Source organism: Notechis scutatus, chromosome Z (assembly GCF_049901735.1).
Source record: "Notechis scutatus isolate UNSWTSFEM ecotype Mainland chromosome Z, rNotScu1.2, whole genome shotgun sequence".
NCBI classification, from domain to species: Eukaryota; Metazoa; Chordata; class Lepidosauria; order Squamata; family Elapidae; genus Notechis; species Notechis scutatus.
In genome coordinates, this window is record NC_142025.1 from 44,662,203 (window position 1) to 44,680,650 (window position 18,448).

Here is an 18,448-nt window from a genome sequence, read left to right on the forward strand (position 1 = left end):
GATACAAGATGTGATACTGTTGTGGTGCTTTTTGTAAACATTATTTTACATCCAAGTTCATAGGAAGTGTAGATCTTCACTTTACAGATCTGAGCTCTCTTTTGAATCTCCCGCGAATTAAAAAAAAGAGAGACAAGAAATGAACATTGCGTCCTCTCACAATTTTGGCAACCCAGGGGACTCTCGTTTTATCGCGGTCGCATTCATTCTCCTACATTTACTCCATACAGTATTTTAACTATTTAAAGATTAGCTTCGAAGGGAGCAGAGAAAAAAAAAAAAGGAAGAAAATCATACTGCCGCAGCACATAACTAAACGCCGGTTTCTTTTTTACAGGGCAAACAAGGAAGGGCAAACAAGGAAGGGCGTGTAGCTTCAGTGTCTGCCACTGTACATGTTTGGTGTCACTGAGCATGCTCCGTAGTATCTGATGTTAAAAACTTGACGGGTAGCGGAGAAAGGGGCTCCACTAGGCCGGTTTGGATTTCGTCGCTGGGGTTCCAGGATTCCTGCACGCAATGGGGAAAAGGGATAACCGGGTGGTGCGTAAGCTAAGTCTCTCTTCTTACACGCGCTATCGAAACGGCAAAGGTTTCGAAGAAGGGACACAAGCCTTTCTTCCTGGCCTGGGCGGGGATAATGGACTAAGAGGGAGACGGTGGCTATGCGACCACCTTTGAAATTGGGGGGTGGGTAGATAGGTGGTGTCGGAGAGTATACGTAGGGAACAGCCAGTGTCTGTCACAGACATCCTGCAGACCTTTCCTCATTGCATTGACAAAAGGATTGAGCTACTAAAAATGCAGTAGTTCTGGTTGTCATGGGCTTGATAGTCGTTTGAATGGGGAAAGTGGGTGGCTGTGAGAGGGATGTTTGGGTTTTACACATGAAACATTTCTCCCTCTGTCATAAAAGCAAAGTAGTAAGTTGGGCCCCTCTGTCCATGTAGATCTAGTGAGTTTTTCATCTCAATTATGTGATGAGATTGAAAAGTTACCTGTTTTTGTTTTTTGTTTTTAATAAGCATTGTCTGATCTTATGAATATATGGAGTGTGCCTGTATGTTTTTCAGCATTAGGTCTTTAATTGTAAAATAATCTGATTCCTGCGTTTTTGTATTTCAAAACTTACGTCCATTGTTTTTCGTGTTTTTCATCTTGTGGTTTTTGTTTTGTTTTGTGCTTTAAAATGAATTAATTATCACATCAAAATATATATAGATCGTTTAGGGTAGACTTGAGGGACATACTTATATATCGAGCAGTAAGATATATCCAAAAGAGAAGTGGAAAATGAAAAGTACAAAAAGCATCTGTGTGCTTTTTAGAAATAAATGTGCTTATCCTTATTTGCCTATTTGAAGAGTCTATGATCCCTGCTTTTGTTAAAATTCCTAAGAATACACTGAAGACATAGAAATGACTGACTATATTTGTCCTAAGTAAAACTGCATTGCATATGTTGCTCTTAGGACCAGAAAAGCACTTATCAAACTTAGTACACTGAGAGTGAAATGTTAAAACTGGGGGGAAGTTTCTTGTTTCTCTCTGTGAATAATCTTTGTTTTTTTTTGAATAAATACAGGCAATAATAAATCCATTGTAAAACAGGTCACTTTAAAGCAAAGATTTGTGTGCTAACATTATAAATGACATGTTTTATAGGCAGCCTGATGACTCAATTTGTATAAGTCAAACTCTGCCTAAAATAAAACTTCAAGTGTTTATTTATATATTAGCTTTCAAGGGTCGCTTTGAGGTTATTTTATTTAATCCAGAAAAAAAGTTGGGGGGGGGACGGGACGGGACAGAAAGCAAAGAAACTCCCCAAAGATGGGTTTTTATTCAGAGTTGGGTCTGAATTTGATGTTTCAATTCTGATTGCTTATCAAGGCCCATAGCACCATCCAGTTGTGTAGAATCCAGAAACTACTCATATTTATTTTTTATTTTTTATTTATTCTAGAAAAACATTTATCTGACATACATTTAAAACAGACAAATTATATATATATAATTTATATATATACACACACATACACACATACATACATACTGTACATTTTACAACATATATTGAGCAATGGTTAATTTTTTTTCTTTATCTTTATCATTGACGTGATCTGCCTTGTTACAATAACTCTTTCATTCTTTTAATGTTTTAATTTCTCGATATAGTTTATGATTAAATGCACATCTTCTGTCATTTCCATAACTTATCCAAATATCAAATATTACCTTTTCTTTAACCACTCATACCAAATGTTCCATATTTCATAATAGTCACTATCTTGTTTATTTTTTAACAGTTTGGTTAGGCTATCCATCTCAGTGCATTCATGCATTTTTTTAATTACCATATCCTCTGAAGGGATGGAAGACAGTTTCCAGTTTTGTGCGTATGTTATTCTGGCCGCAGTTATGATGTGCAAAATTAAATATTGATTTTTTCCATGTTTGAATCTATCATACTTAGCAGAAAGGTTTCGGGTTCAAGTTTTAAATTTTGTTTTGTTATATTTAAAATCCAATTTCTAATATTTCTCCAAAACTTCTGAGCACATGGGTAAGTCCACCACATATGAAAATATGTTCCTTGTGTGTAGTTACATTTCCAACAATTGGGTGGTAGTTTGGGGAACATCTTACCCAGTCTCGCAGGAGGTAGGTGCCAGCGATGAACCATTTTATGTAAGTTTTCTTTATATGAGGCTGACGTGGTTAACTTGTAATATGTTTGCCAAATGTGTTCCCACTTATCTAATTCAATACTATGACCCATTTTCTAATTTAACCCAATCCTTAAGCCAGTTTACTATAGCAGCATCATAATATAATCCAAAATCTAGAAGGCCAAATCCTCCTTTTTTCTTGGCATCCTGTAATAATTTATATTTCACTCTGGGTTTTTTCCTCTGCCATATAAATTTAGATATACATTTGTTTAATTCTACAAAAAAATTCTTTTCCAACTTGACTGGCACTGTCTGAAACAAGAACAACAATTTTGGCAAAATATTCATTTTTACTATCGAAATACATCCCAATAGCAATAACTGCAATTTGGCCCAATTATCTAAATCTTTAACTATTTGCATTATTAACTTATCATAGTTATCTTTTTTAATCAACGAACATCTAGCAGTCAAACAGATCCCTAGGTATTTTACTTTATTTATCCCCTGCATACCTAATTTATTTGTTAGTTCTTCCTTCTGCTCCTTTGTACAGTTTTTTGTTAACACTTTTGTTTTTTCTTTGTTAATTTTTAACCCTGCCACCTTTCCGTATTCTTCTATTTCTCTTAGTAGTATAGGGCTCGCTTCTAAGGGTTCTTCTAATATAAATGCCATATCATCGGCGAATACCTGGAGTTTATATTCCTCTTTTTTAATTTTTAGTCCTCTAATCTCTTGTTTTTGCCTAATTTGTACTAAGACAGTCTTTTGTGCCAATATATACAATAGAGGAGCTATGGGGCAGCCTTGTCTTACTCCCTTATTTATCTTTATGGTATCTGTATTTTCCCCATTTATTAATATTTTTGCGGTTTGCATGTTATAAATTGTCTTAATAAATCCTATAAAATTTTCACCAAATTTCATGCCTATCAGTTGTTTAATAAGGAAGTTCCAATTCAGGTTGTCAAATGCCTTCTGGGAGTCTAAAAATATCAATGCCATTGTCTTGGTTGAGTATGCTTCATAATATTCCAATATATCCATAATGGTTCTTATATTTGTTTTTATTTGCCTATAGGGGAGGAAGCCATTCTGATCAGTGTGGATAATTCTACTTAATACTCTCTTTAATCTTTCCACCATATTGTGGCCATTATTTTGTAATCTACATTTATTGTGGCCATTATTGTGGCCATTATTTTGTAATCTACATTTAAAAGTGATATTGGTCTATAGTTTTGAACTTTTTGTGGGTCTGATTGTTCCTTATAAATAAGGGTAATATATGCTTCCATCCATGAAACTACTCATATTAAATGACTGGTAGGTCAAAATGATAATGTACGTAGGAAACAATATGAAATGAATATTGACAATATACATAGGAAACAATAACATCTATATTAAATCATGAATGCCTTATGAGTAAAGAAATAGCATTGATACAAAAAGGGTGATTTCTCATAAGTTTCGTGATAACCTGCTATTAAATCAGTAATGAATAGCATGCCCTAGGTATGCATGTCTGAATATATATGTATGTTTCCAGGATTACATTTGCATACAATAGCTTCATTAAAAATTAATATCATAATAATTCTTTTATTATCTTTTTAATTAAAAAATAAGATTAAGAGATGGCAATATTGAATATTTTCTTTTCTTTTACTTTACTACAAACTGTTCTTCACTGAAGGTTTCTAACAATGAAAATACACGTTTGGGATTGCATAGGGAGGTAGGAATGTCAGAGATTTGAAAAGGTGGTAATGATATAGGTAGGAGTGTTTGTCTATACTCTCATTTTATGCTATAAGAAATTAGTCATCTCCACTCCAGCTTTCATTTCATATATAAGATACTACATTTAATTAGGTCCCATGTTTTAAGAGCGTAACTAGTTTTTATAAGATCATCAAAAGTTGATGTAGTAACATAGTGAAAGGAAAGGAAGGAAATGTAGGAGCAACATTCATTCTCTCTCTTATATACTATATTCTCTTAGCAAGCTTAGTGATAAATTTAATAGTCTTAATGATACCATATTTATTTTGTTGCTTTGATCCTTTAACAAGAATATAACAGTATTAGTTGATCCTCTGTGTTAGTTTCGCACAATTTTTCTTGAGCAGAATTATTTCCCAGAATCCAATTGTACCCAGCTTTTGCTGAGGCAAATTAAAACTAAGAAATATCCCAGCATACTGCCTCCCCACTCCCAAGTGACATAACCATACAGAACTTAACTGTATTTCATTAATCACTGATAGGGTTTTTATATAAATATATTACATTTATTTATACAATATATAAAAGTTTGAATAGTACATATATAACATTTAAATATTAGTTTTTTATAACAGTTGGGGAAGAAGCAGGATACATCACCAAAAAATTAAGCCACGTCGGTTTCCAATACATTAAAAATTATATCAAGTTGGTAACTTATGTAGGTTAGCTAAATGACAATATATCATTTTTTAAAATTAATAGAAAAAAGTTACTTTTAGGCTTTGCAGATTGGAATAATTTAATGTTCTCTCTTTCTTTGTCATATTTAAGGCATACATGAATCCTATAGCAATGGCTAGATCACGAGGTCCTGCTCCATCTTCAGGACCTACAATACAAGATTACTTGAACAGACCAAGGCCAACATGGTATGCTACAAATGATCATTTTGTTCCTTTTATGAGATTACTTTGTTAAGAAAGAAAAGTAGTAAAGTTTGCCTTAATGTAATACCTGTGCCCCAAATTAATAGATTAGTTCACATATGACATTAAATCAGGAAATAGAAAATGGAGTTTGAGGTCCCTATGTAGGCTACCCCCCATTCTGGCTTTTGGGACTTATCCAAATGTGGATAGGCCCCAAATTTGGATCATTTTTTCACATTTTGTTTTTTGGGGCAAAATGAAACTCTTTAAGACTTACAGATGCTTTAAGGCTTTTACCAGCAGGACAAAATCCTTGATCATGAAATTTTAAATGGTGAGACTCACCAATTTCATTCCAGATGAACTGTCTCCTGCAGTTTCCTCAAATGTGGGAAATTCAACTGCATAATTTATGGTTAGTTGCCCAGAGTTGTGTATGTGAGATGGGTAGCTACAGTATGTCACAGAAGTGAGTACACCTCCTCACATTTTGTAAATATTTAAGTATATCTTTTCATGTTATGACTCCCCTTCAAATTAAAGCGAACAAAACAGAAAGCAGCCGTTTCAAAAGGAATTCAAACAGAATTTGGCAATTTGGGATGGGGGTTTAGAATGTGCCCGACCTAAGGTTTCCCCGAGGTCAGGCCTACCCCGTTTCCTGACGGGCCAGGAGGGGTTTCAGGCACAGGTCTGCGAGTCCCTCTCCAAGTGCAGGAATTTGCAAAATGTCCCGGACCCCCGCAATAAAGGCACAAGCCTTCCTGGAACCTTCTCGAACGTTCTCGCGCCGTTAAGCGAGGGCGGAGTGCGCCTAACTCCATCGGCTCCTCAGCCTTAACCGTGGGTTGTGCCCAAGAAAACGAAGATGGTTCCATAACGAGCCATTTGCATCCACGTTGCTGTAAACGAGCTTCAATACGTAAGCACTGAACTATCAATGCATCCAAAGTTAAAGCCCGCTCTGCATGGACTAGCTCATCCTTGGTGGCATCAGACAAGCCTTCCTGGAATGCAGCCATATGAGCCGGTTCATTCCAGTTAGAGTCCATACACAGCAAACGAAATTCTGCAACGTATTCCTGCAGGGAACGTTTCCCCTGATTAATGTCCCATAACCGTCTGTCCACAGTTTGTATCTTAATTGGGTTCTCAAACATCACTCTCATTTGTTGGAGAAAACCCTGGAAATTGTCCAACAACGGGCTATCTTGAACTAACAAGGGAGTAGCCCAATTGGCAGCCTGCCCAGTTAATAAACTGATCATAAATCCTACTTTAGCCCGGTCAGTTGGGAAGTCTTCAGGCCTCAGAGAGATAAACAATTTGCATTGACTCATAAATGCCAGGAACCTGTCCATTTGCCCAGAAAATTTCTCCGGCATGGATACCGGGCTTTTCCTCACAGGAGGGGCAGGGGGAACAGCAGCAGGGCTTTGTAAGCTGGAAACATAATTCAGCAATTGTGTTACCTGATTCTGAAGTGTCACATTGCTTTGCAGTAGCTGGTTTATTTGCTGTTGTTGCTGTTCTACCAAACGCTGCAGTTGATTTGAATCCATCTTGCTTTAAAGATGGTTTGTTTGTGGCCAGGAACAAAAATGTTATGACTCCCCTTCAAATTAAAGCGAACAAAACAGAAAGCAGCCGTTTCAAAAGGAATTCAAACAGAATGAAGTCTCACAAGATAACGGCTGCTTTTAATCCACGGTCCACAGCAATAAATCTTGACTCTGTCTGGCAAACCAGTCCTGGTAAATAATCTCAAGCCTCAGAGCTTCTTGCTGTAACGTCCTCATTCAATAAGTCACTTTGTTCCTGGCAAATGTTACCAACCAGCTGTGTCCTCTTATACTCATTGAGGCAACATGCTAATTTACTGACTCGCCCTCCTCCTTCGTTCCAGCTGAGTTTGCCTCCTTAGACATCCTCTGTTCCTTACATTCAACTCACATCAGCCACAAGAGCTGAATCCAAGCCCGGAGCCACAACATTTTCATGTGACAACGCTGAAGAAATGACACTTGGCTACAATCAGGGGTGGGATTCAACCGGTTTTACAACCGGTTTGGTGAGAGTGCGTTTTGCACATGCGTGTGGAGCATTTGCGAAAAATCATGATCATGTGCCGCCCGGACAGCTGACAAGCGCTGCGCGTGGGTGCACGGTGTTTGAAAATCCTCTTCTTTCCTGCTTTTTCAACCTCAGCTGTGCCGCACAAATAAAGGACACCCAAGAGCCCAGGCGGACGGGTGGGCCAAACAGATGACCAGAAGGTCGTTGCAGCGAACCGGTTCAGTGTCAGCTGCTCTATGGAGCTATTGGTTCTATAGAATCGGGCCAAACCAGTAGCATCCCACCCTGGCTACAATGTAAAGTAGTGGGTATATAGCTTGCATAACAGTGTAAATGTGCTGTCCCCTCAAAATAAAAACAATGCACAGCCATTAATGTCTAAACTCCTGGCAACAAAAGTGAATACACCCCTAAGTGATAATGTCCAAATGGGACCCAAGTAGCAGTTTTCCCTCTCTGGTGTCATGTGACTCGTTAGTGTTACAAGGTCTCAGGTGTGTAAAATTTGGTGTTATCGCTCTCACTCTCATACTGGTCATTGGAAGTTCAACATGGCACCTCATGGAAATGAATTCTCTGAGGATCTGAAACAACAAAGTGTTGCTCTACATAAAGATGACCTAGGCTATAAGAAGATTGCCAAGACCCTGAAACTGAGTTGCAGCATGGTGGCCAAGACCATACAGCGGTTTAACAGGACAGGTTCCATTCAGAACAGGCCTCCCTATGGTCGACCAAAGAAGTTGAGTGCCTGTGCTCAGCATCATTTCCAGAGGCTGGCTTTGGGAAATAGATGTCTGAGTGCTGCCAGCATTGTTGCAGAGATTGAAGGTGGGGGGGTCAGCCTGTCAGTGCTCAGACCATACGCCGCAGGCTGCATCAAATTGGTCTGCAGGGCTGTCATCCCAGAAGGAAGCCTCTTCTAAAAATGATGCACAAGAAAGCCTGCAAACATTTCGCTGCAGACAAGCAGACTAAGGACATGGATTTCTGGAACATGTCCTGTGGTCCGATGAGATCAAGATAAACCTATTTGGTTCAGATGGTGTCAAACATGTGTGGTGGTAACCAGGTGAGGAGTACCAAGACAAGTATGTATTGCCTACAGTTAAGCATGGTGGTGGAATGTCATAGTCTGGGGCTGCATAAGTGCTGCCAGCACTGGGGAGCTACAGTTCATTGAGGGAACCATGAATGCCAACATGTACTGTGACATACTGAAGCAGAGCATGATCCCCTCCCTTCAGAGACTGGGCCGCAGGGCAGTATTCCAACATAATGACCCCAAACACACCTCCAATGCTAATGAAGCTGAGGGTAAAGGTGATGGAATGGCCAAGCATGTCTCCAGACCTAAACCCTGTTGAGCATCTGTGGCGCATCATGAAACGGAAGGTGGAGGTGTGCAAAGTCTCTAACATCCACTAGCTCTGTGATGTCATGCAGGAATGGAAGAGGACTCCAGTGGCAACCTGTGGAGCTCTGGTGAACTATGTCCAAGAGATTAAGGAAGTGCTGGAAAATAATGGTGACCATATAAAATATTGACACTTTGGGCCCCATTTGGACATTATCATTAGGGGTGTACTCACTTTTGTTACTAACAGTTTGCAAATCAATGGCTGTGTGTTGCGTTATTTTGAGGGGACAGCACATTCACACTGTTATACAAGCTGTATACCCACTACATTGTAGCCAAGTGTCATTTCTTCAGTGTTGTCACATGAAAAGATAAATATTTACAAAATGTGAGGAGATATACTCACTTCTGTGACATACTGTATATAAATTCAATAAATAAAATTTCACAAACCTTTGTGCAGATTTCCATTTAATAGAAGTTGCATTCTTCATGAATGCAACCACAGTTGCATTAAACCACAATTTCACCTGAGATCCACAAACAGAAAGAGAGCAAGTTTTCTTTCAGTTTCTTTAAATCAATATCTGCACTGATGATGTTACATGGTTTGGTAATGAAATATCTAGAAAAACCACCACCAAGCTCAGACAGCATCTTCTAAGTTAATATTTTTAGATCTAAATGTATATATCAGTTACAGATCATGTATTTTTCATTAAAGGGAAGAAGTAAAAGAACAACTAGAAAAGAAGAAGAAAGGTTCCAAGGCCTTAGCAGAATTTGAAGAAAGAATGAATGAGGTTTGTTATTTGATTAATGTAGAGACAAGCCTATATTGTACATCTGTATTATTATTAGTATTAACATACTAATTAAATTTTACTTTTATGCTAATAGATATATTCAGTATTAATAGCTTCTCATGCAGATGCATCAAAAGATCCAGTGCAAACGTGATTAGCAATAAAAATAAATATTCTACCATGTTAGCTTTCAATGATTGCAGATCTAATCCAGCACATCTTATATTAATAATGCTAATATTATTAATTAATATTAATGAGTAATGCTAGCATTATCAATCATTAATATTTATTATTAATAATGATGATTAATAAAGATGTGATTGGATATTCAGCTCTTAACAGTGATTGAACATTAGGCACCACAAGTACTTAAGGTTGGCCATAAATGTTAAGCATATTAGTCCACTATAATCTATAGTGGTAGTTGATGAGAAAAGCCACATTGCTGCTCTATCTAAGATACAGAAGCAAAAATGCATGTGTTCTCATTCTTTCTGTGGCATCCAATAAATTATAGGGGGCTCGGTTGCAGAACTGACTACCTCTGTAATGAAGCCTAGTAGTACATTCTATTAAAAAGTGAACAGGAATCTGGCAGCATATTTTCGATATATATAAAAGCGAAATACCACTCACGCATCACCACAAAATCTCCAGAACCGTAAGGCCTACAAACTTGAAATTTGCAACGTATGTTCCTCTTGGCTTCTAGATGCTCACTAAGAAAGGATTGTTTGAAATGACCATCAGATCATTAGTATTTCTTATATTATTATTAACACGCTCTGATGCTAAGGAGTTCTACTCCCCCTCCCCACCTGAAAAGAAATCTGTTCTAACTGCCACTTGGGCGTGACCAGCATGTGACTTACCCGGCCTGCGGGCTGGGAGTTTAGACATTCTATTCCCCCTCCCCATCTGAAAAACACTCTGATACTAAAGAGTTAGACATTCTACTCCCCCTCCTCACCTGAAAGGGAGAGAAGGGAATAGGAGAGGATCAATGGGGCCAGCCTGAGGGAAAGAAGGGTATAAGATAGGAGAGGCCTCTGTGAGGCCAGCCTGAGGGAGAGAAGGGGATTGGAGAGGATCAATGGGGCACGCCTGAGGGAGAGAAAGAGGGACCAGCCTGAGGGGTGGGGGAATAGGAGAGGAGAGGCTTCTGCGGGTTAAGCCTGAGGGAGAGAAGGGGAGCGGAGCGGCCGATCGTAACTACTGATTAATGTTCAAGCTTTAACTGTCAATTTATCATATCCGATCACATAGTTCCATAGTGAAGCATGGATATCCAACCGACTAGTACATTATATAAATGAATGGATTCAATGAGATTTTGTTCCAGGAGAATGTATATAGAATTCCAGTTTAATGATTTCAAACAAATTTCCCATCTCTGGAAATAGGTTCTTATGAGTTAGTGGTCATAAAGGCAATCCAAAGGGCACTTGAGAAAAACTCATAATTGTTTCAATTGTTTTTCAGAACTGGAAAAAAGAACTGGAAAAACATAGAGAGAAATTGTTAAGTGGAAATGAAAGCACTTCAAGGAAGAAAGAGGTAAGTGCCCTCATATGTGCACTCCGTGCGGAACTAGGGATTTGAAGTTTTCCTGTTACAATAGTCTTTGCTTTAAGTGCATTATTGTGGCTGTTATAATAAAATATACTTCAAAAATGTTAACCATTCAAACATATTAATGGGGAAAAATCCTTTTTTTAGAAGAAGAAAAAAGAGAAGAAGAAATCCAGTAGGGTGAGCAAAGATTTCATTTATTTTTCAACACCTAAGATATAGTTTATTTAAATGGGAAAGGGTGATTTTTAGATTTTTATTATAAATGTTTAATATTGGTTTTTAAATGCAGGTGATGCAGCTTTGGATAATATCCATAAATTTGAGGGGTAGGGGTTAATTTATTCTGTTGACAAATTCTGCATCTCACAAATTTACGTTTTGTTATCTTTGGTCAAGTTATCTCCATCTTCCTCTTCCTCATCAAGCTCTGATTCTTCCAGCAGTTCATCTGATATTGAAGATGAGGTAAGACTGAATTGTAATTTTCTATAATTTCGTATTCAAAATGGGTGTCTAAATGAAGGAGAAGCAGTATCATTTTCATTGAAATGTCAGAAATCTTTTAAGGAACTGGTTTTTAAAGCCATTTGAAGGGCAGGGCATCCCTACGTTTGTTGACTAGTACCAGATTCATTATATTCTTCTGCTGGCTGAAGTGAGAGTAAATGTCTGTCACTGCTATTCTCTGAAAATTTGCTCCAGAGAATTAAAGGAACATGAAACTGTACCTTGTTTTTCCTCTTCATCCTGTAGGGGGAAATTTTCCTCCTGCAACAATTGTTTGTGAAAAAGCAAGGAACCACTCATGTAGCTTAGGAAGGAGTACTCTTATGAAATCCCACTACCTCTTTTGGTGCTAAAAATGAGAGAGAAAGCGTGTATCTATTTCTGATTCCCATCTGTTACTTGAAAATACATTTAGTTCATTCATTTAATGGCTGACATGACTGTGCTAAAACCCAAGCTTTCCTGTATCTTCTGTAACTGGATAATGTAGGAAGCTGATGCATATCCATACATCAATGGAAGTGAAAGGGAGATGTGTTTGTACACATTTTTTACTTTCACATCAGAAACAACTTGTGCTATTTCTCAATAGACATTAACACAATTTTAGTGAATACCAGCAAAAATGAACAACTTTGTAGAAAAAAAGGAAAGTGTTGAAATGAAACTCTTCTAATACATGTATTAAACAGGCAATTGAATTTCTAAAACACAATGCACCATTGTTGAGGACTCTCCTATTGCAGTAGACAAGTGTGGACTGTTTAAGGATCCTTACAAGACTGAATTTTTAGCAGAATGACAAGATGCCCTGAACCATTATAAAAATAAACACTCTTAGTAGAATGATTTATTACATCACAAATCATTATGAATTAATAGCAGAAGGGATTCTTTTCACAGAAGAATTGTAGATTTTATTGGTTTCCTAGTCATGATTTTAGCATGCATATGTGGTAGGAACCGGTATAGATCTCTTGAAGAAAAACATTTGGAGGAATCTTGAAGGAAACATTTAGTTAGTCAGAAAGATAAGTATCCTCTCTCCTTATCAATTCTCTGCCTTCTGATATTCCTGAGCAGAGAAGAAGTAGCAGTTGAGATTCTAATACAGAAGGTACTCATGTTAGTTCCAACCCCTTTTGGCATTTCACAATACAGAATTGTGAAGAATAAAGAAAATTCCTCTTTGATCTTTAGTAAAAGCATTGGTATGCAACTATTTGACATAAAGTAAAGGTTGTATAAAAGGATATGAGGAGTAAAAGTCTTTAGGTGCTGTAGTTCAAATTGTTCAAAATCATCAAATCAGTATGACTTCTCAGAGGCTGATAACTATTAACTAGGCAAGATTTGTTCATGAATCAGGACTTTTGATTTTTTTTAAAAAATTATTTGCCTTTCTGATGTTGATTGAAATCATAGTTCCAAAGTATGAACAATTATTATCAGAATGTTTTGCCTTTTATTTTTCATTGAAGTAATATAATAATTGATAAAAATAATCTAAATTGAATTTTGCTCCTTTTACAACTGGAATATAATATATTAGTTCAGAATAATTTATATTGAGCTTTTGAATAAACACTGAATTACTATTAACTTTAAACCCTGCTTCCATTTAATTTATAAAATTTTCATTTTAAGAATATTTTTTAGCTTTATTTGTTTTTCTCTGAAAAAATTTTTTTCATGGCTTCGTGAATTCAGTCAATCACAATATTAAAATATTTCTGATTCAGAAATCAGAATATTAAAATATTTGATAAAGAATTATTAAACAAAGGCATTAAACAGAAATGCTGTCATTATCTTGAACATATAGAAATGGGAAGGACAACATAAAATCCAGTTATTCCTATGGCTAGTTGTTAAGAAAATGCATTTATACTTTATGTCTGAAATGAATTAATCTGAACAAAATCTAATAATTTTCTTATCATATTCATGATTAGGATAAGAAACAAGGAAAAAAGAGAAAGAAAAAAAAATATCACACCTTACAGAAGTCATCCGAAAGCTCTGGTTCAGACTCTGATTCAGATAGCAAGGTAAAGTAAAAAAAATTGTATCCTTACCTAATTTATGAACTATTACATTGGTTAGACTGCACTAGTGATAGAAATGCATATGCGGAATATGAATGAAATTTGGATCTCTGTGCTTTGTTCTAAACTGGCACATTGTTTGCTCTTATTTGCTCTATTGCAACAGTAATACAGTACATATACTGTATGTCTTATTTTTCACTGAAGCTCTGTTTTGATTATTCCATTCCAGAATACCAGTTGCCATTACTTTTGCATTATTTGCTTACACAGAAGCAAATTTAAGTGTACACTGTCATTAATGTTGTTTTTTTAATCATAACTACTTCTTATTATTTAGGATAGTTTAAGAACTAAACGGACAAAGGAAGATTATGAAAGAGACAAGGTAAAACAATGTCATAGTACTTTTAAAAATTCTTTGAAAATGAATGTCCGATTATAGAATAACTGAATGAAAGTTCCTAGTTGCCTAATTGTAAAAAAGCTCTGAAATTAACAGCTGTTTAGCATTAAAATTGCTAGTTGTTAGGCAAACTAATTCCAAAATCTGATCTTTACATCTGTTATATCAGTTGGCCTGTAAATATTTATTAATTTAATGTGATGTTAAGTATATTATTGCAGTTGGTCACACAATCAGCAATTAGTCTTGATTTTGTTCTTAAATAAATAGCAACGTGAAATCATAACTGCCAGTTCTTTAATTGGTGTTGGCCTTCATTTATATCAAGTTTGTTTCAAAAACTATAGGTTGTCAATATATCAGCATAGTGTACATCCAGATCCAAACGATGTGGTCTTATATAATTAACAAATGAAATTGTCAATATGTAGATTTTCTAAGTGCCATTCAAGGCTTTTTGATATGGCACCCAATATCCCTGTAACCATGGGACCACCATTGCTGGTTATTCCATAATCTTCCAATTTTGATTTTTGAATCTTGATACTTTATAATCTTCTCCAGTTCTTTGTCTTCTGTTTTACTTTCTTCTAGTATTGTCACATCAATTATCCATACTTTTTTTCTTTTCAACCATAGTTAAATCTGGTGAGTTATGTGCCAAAATTTTATATGTTTATATTTTGAAATCATCATTATTATTATTTTGGATTGCAACCAACATCAACTAGATGTTTAGATTGGATTTGGCATTTTTATCAACTTATGAACTCTTTTCTACAGATCTGGGATAGGCAGATGTGGTTAAATGACAGTATTAAAGGTACTGTTGCAGGATGTAAGCTACTCCAAGTGAAGTTTCCTTTTGCAATTAACTAATGATGACTTTGTCAATGCTGATGGTGTTCAAGTATGTTGCAGGGGTATGGGGATTGCTTTCTTTTGCCATAGTCATTTTACTTCTAATTGCAGGTTGTATTTTGTAATTTTCTCCAGTTGTTTCTCTTCTACTTTGTCTACAGGGATTGCGATGTCCATTATTCAGTCTTTCTAATCAACAATAGTTTATTGTTGCTATTTTGTCATCCTGTTGTTATAAGTCTGCACTGTTTTCCTGCTAACTAAGCGGTTATTGGTTTTTTTCAGCTTCTTTGCAGAGGTAGAATTTTGTTGTCTTACTATACAGAATAATTCCGTCTCTTCAACTTTCCTGCTCTTAGCTATTGCCAGGGTTGTTGTTATCTACTTTGCCTTCTTTCTGTGTTTCTCTCTGTCTCTGTTTCTCTGTCCCTGTCTCTGTTGTGTGTGTGTGTGTGTGCGTGTGCACGTGCATGCGTGCTGGCTATGTAATACTTGTTGTGTCTATTTACTAGTCTTCAAAGTATTATATGGTCAGTACATTTTAAAAAAGAGCAGATAACAAGACCTGACAATAGCGAAGAACAAGAAAGTTGAAGAAAGAGGGGCTAGTCTTATTCTTTATCAGAGGAAATATGAGTTTTCAAAAGTAGCCATAACTATTTTATAAATATTTTATCTTACCTAGGATTCAAAAAGTCTTGTTAGGAAAAGAATAAAAGCAGACCATACGGAAGAATTATTGCCATCAGACTCTTCACTGGAATCGATTGAAACAGAGGAGGTCAGTCTAAATATAAAGCAAAGCATTTACACGATTTTAAAATGTTCACCAGGTTCTCCATTCATATGCATACGTGGAAATATTTGTCCATTTTTCCCATATGTTCTGCTTCAGATGACCATGAATTAAGAGACCCACCAAAGATCTTTCTTACATAGTTCTTTCTAGACTGTAGAACTCCAAAATGTTGGCTCTGATGTTCCTGTAAATTTTAGGCATGGCAGCAGGATTAGAAAACAGGAAATCACCAGATAGTACAAAATAGCTATTGGAGAAGTAGTCCTTTTTTCCAAAGTATTATTAAGCAACATTTCTATTGTGGTTGCTATTTCAGTTTTTCAGCCTTTTTGAAAAATGTGTATTCTGTCATTCTTCTTTTCTTCACACTTAGGTACAAGCAAAAAAGAAGAAAAACAGTGAAGAAAAAGAGAAAAACGTAAGCTTATTTTTATCTGTCTAAGAACTCCCTATTTCAATTGCTCTAATTTCTCGTGACTCTACTGTATCAATAATTGGATGATTTTCAATTATTACATAATGCACATAAGATATAGATAAATACTTAATCCCCATTAGAGTAAAAATACTAGTCAGAAAATAGGAGGACTGCAAAGGAGTACAGTGCCTGGAATGTTTGACAGAAATGTGGCATAGAAATCTAATAAATAAATAATGAATACTACAGTATTAAATTTAAATGATTGATTCTAGAAATTTAAAAAATATTATTTTTTCCTGAATACAATAGTCCTAAGCAGGTAATAAGAGATAAAGTGAATTAACAAATCAAATTTAATATAGATTATTTAATATAGCCTTGCTAATTTCACTTGGCAATTATGAATTAGGTTTTTTGGAATTTTTTTCCCGATTAATGAAATGTGATATGAGGAATTAAAGTTAGAATTTATATGTGAAGAAAAACAACTCTAGAGATAAATCTGTGCTTTCTGTAAATCTTTTAATAGAGTGGTATTTGTTATTCTTAATTTAGATGGCTTTTTGTGATATTCGGTGGCTTTAATTCTTTCCTTGAAAATGCATTTGGAGAGACAAAACTTGAATTGGAATCAGGTAGTTTCAGTATATAACAATTGTCTTTTGGTATTTCTTTTTAAAGGATAAAACAAAAAAGCGAAAGAAAAACAAGAAGCATAGCAAAAAGAAGAAAAAGAAAACAGCCAGCTCAAGCTCTCATCCAAAATACTTAAGTCAGGTTTTTCTTTCATCGAAAGTGCAGTGAGAGACTGTAGATACCATAGAGAATTGCAAATTGTGAAAATTATGATAAAATCTGCCAACTGCATGAGCTCTCCTATGTGTTAACAAATCTAGACATTCAGCTTGCCCAGTACCATTGGGCTGGAAATAGCCATTGTTGTTGCCTGATGCTTAATATACATATAGTACCCTTCTCTAGAACTCCAGTAGCTAATAGGACATTTTGGAAAGAAGCCCTTCCCATGGTTTACATGATTGAGCAGTAGAGTAAAACTGGATGGATGCCAAAAAGTTTTGCCTACTTTATTCAGGGATATGTGCATGTGATCTGATATGCAGATGTCAATCAGCTTCATTGTTGTAATGAATGAGGCAACTCCCTGTGGACAAAGATGCATCAGGAGGCCTGTATCTATAAACCAAAGTTGAATTTGGGTGTTTTATTTTAACAGACTAGTAGTGAAACTTAATTTTCTATTATAAAGACATTTGCAAAATTCTTCTACAGAATCGAATGTCATTTAGCAACTCCTGTGACATTTTATTTTTACTGATACCATTTTTGGAATAGGAACGTAGCATTAATATATACAAATGTTACTTTTTTTAGATATGTGTAATATAATTTTATTCTTGTGTTTTTGGGTTGAAGTTGTTAATTAGAACACATAGTTTGATTTGACAGATGAATCAGTTTAGCTAATATTGTTTCAGTACTTCCCATTATATAAACTGCAGTTTTTTTCTTTAAGAATTTAAGGGGAAATCCACTATGAAATTTCTGAGCATGCCCCATTAAAGTAAATGGAAGTGTGGAAGACTGGCTAGGCCAATAATTGTAACTGAGCTGATTATGATAGGCTGTTTTTGTTTACTTTATGTTAATAAACTTTCATCTTTCATCCAGGATGATGTAATTCTAATGATGAAACATATGCTTGGCTGATGAATGAAATGAAAAGTGGATGTTCTTGCTCCTTTGGGCATGTTCACTTCTAATGTTGGTATTAGGTACAGAGAAAAGTGTCTATACTATACGAACAAGTGAAAATGAAGACTGACAATTCAGTTAGCCTCATTTTAACTTCAGATATAAGACACTATTCTTTTTACATAAGTAACAAAGGGGGAAAAATCTTAATATTCCCCTCTAAGTTTTCCCCCACTTTTATATATTCTACTGGAATAGATAGAAGTATCAATCTAATATAGCACAGCTGACTACTCTTTGTAAGGATTTTATTACAACTGAATTAAAACAATGCTGGGCCTGAGATAGTATGCCTCACCATTATCTAGTGACATTGATTTTAACTATAGTTTTCTGTTATTTTTGTTTTAAACTGTTGTTCTTAACATACTTAGAATTATTCTGCATGATTTTGTATCATTGTTATAACTAATTAAGGAATACAATTATAATCAGTGTTTTAATTATTAACTATCAGAAATAATAATTTTAA

The 18,448-nt window shown here is 35.6% G+C and overlaps 1 protein-coding gene across 2 annotated transcripts; it reads left to right on the forward strand.

Annotated features, from left to right (window-relative positions):
• Positions 1-335: 335 nt before the first annotated feature.
• FAM133B (family with sequence similarity 133 member B) lies at positions 336-17,894 on the forward strand. Of its 2 annotated transcripts, none has more exons than XM_087947717.1 (11): positions 336-543; positions 5,244-5,341; positions 9,502-9,580; positions 11,069-11,143; positions 11,309-11,338; positions 11,558-11,626; positions 13,624-13,719; positions 14,057-14,104; positions 15,669-15,764; positions 16,156-16,200; positions 16,885-17,894. In XM_087947717.1, exons 1-11 carry the CDS (start codon positions 520-522, stop codon positions 17,005-17,007), a joined length of 783 nt encoding a protein of 260 aa, XP_087803843.1. In that variant the 5' UTR covers positions 336-519; the 3' UTR covers positions 17,008-17,894. The 2 variants fall into 2 exon arrangements, with proteins under 2 accessions (XP_087803843.1, XP_026531482.1); XM_026675697.2 differs by having other exon boundaries at positions 339-543; positions 11,306-11,338.
• Positions 17,895-18,448: the final 554 nt, after the last annotated feature.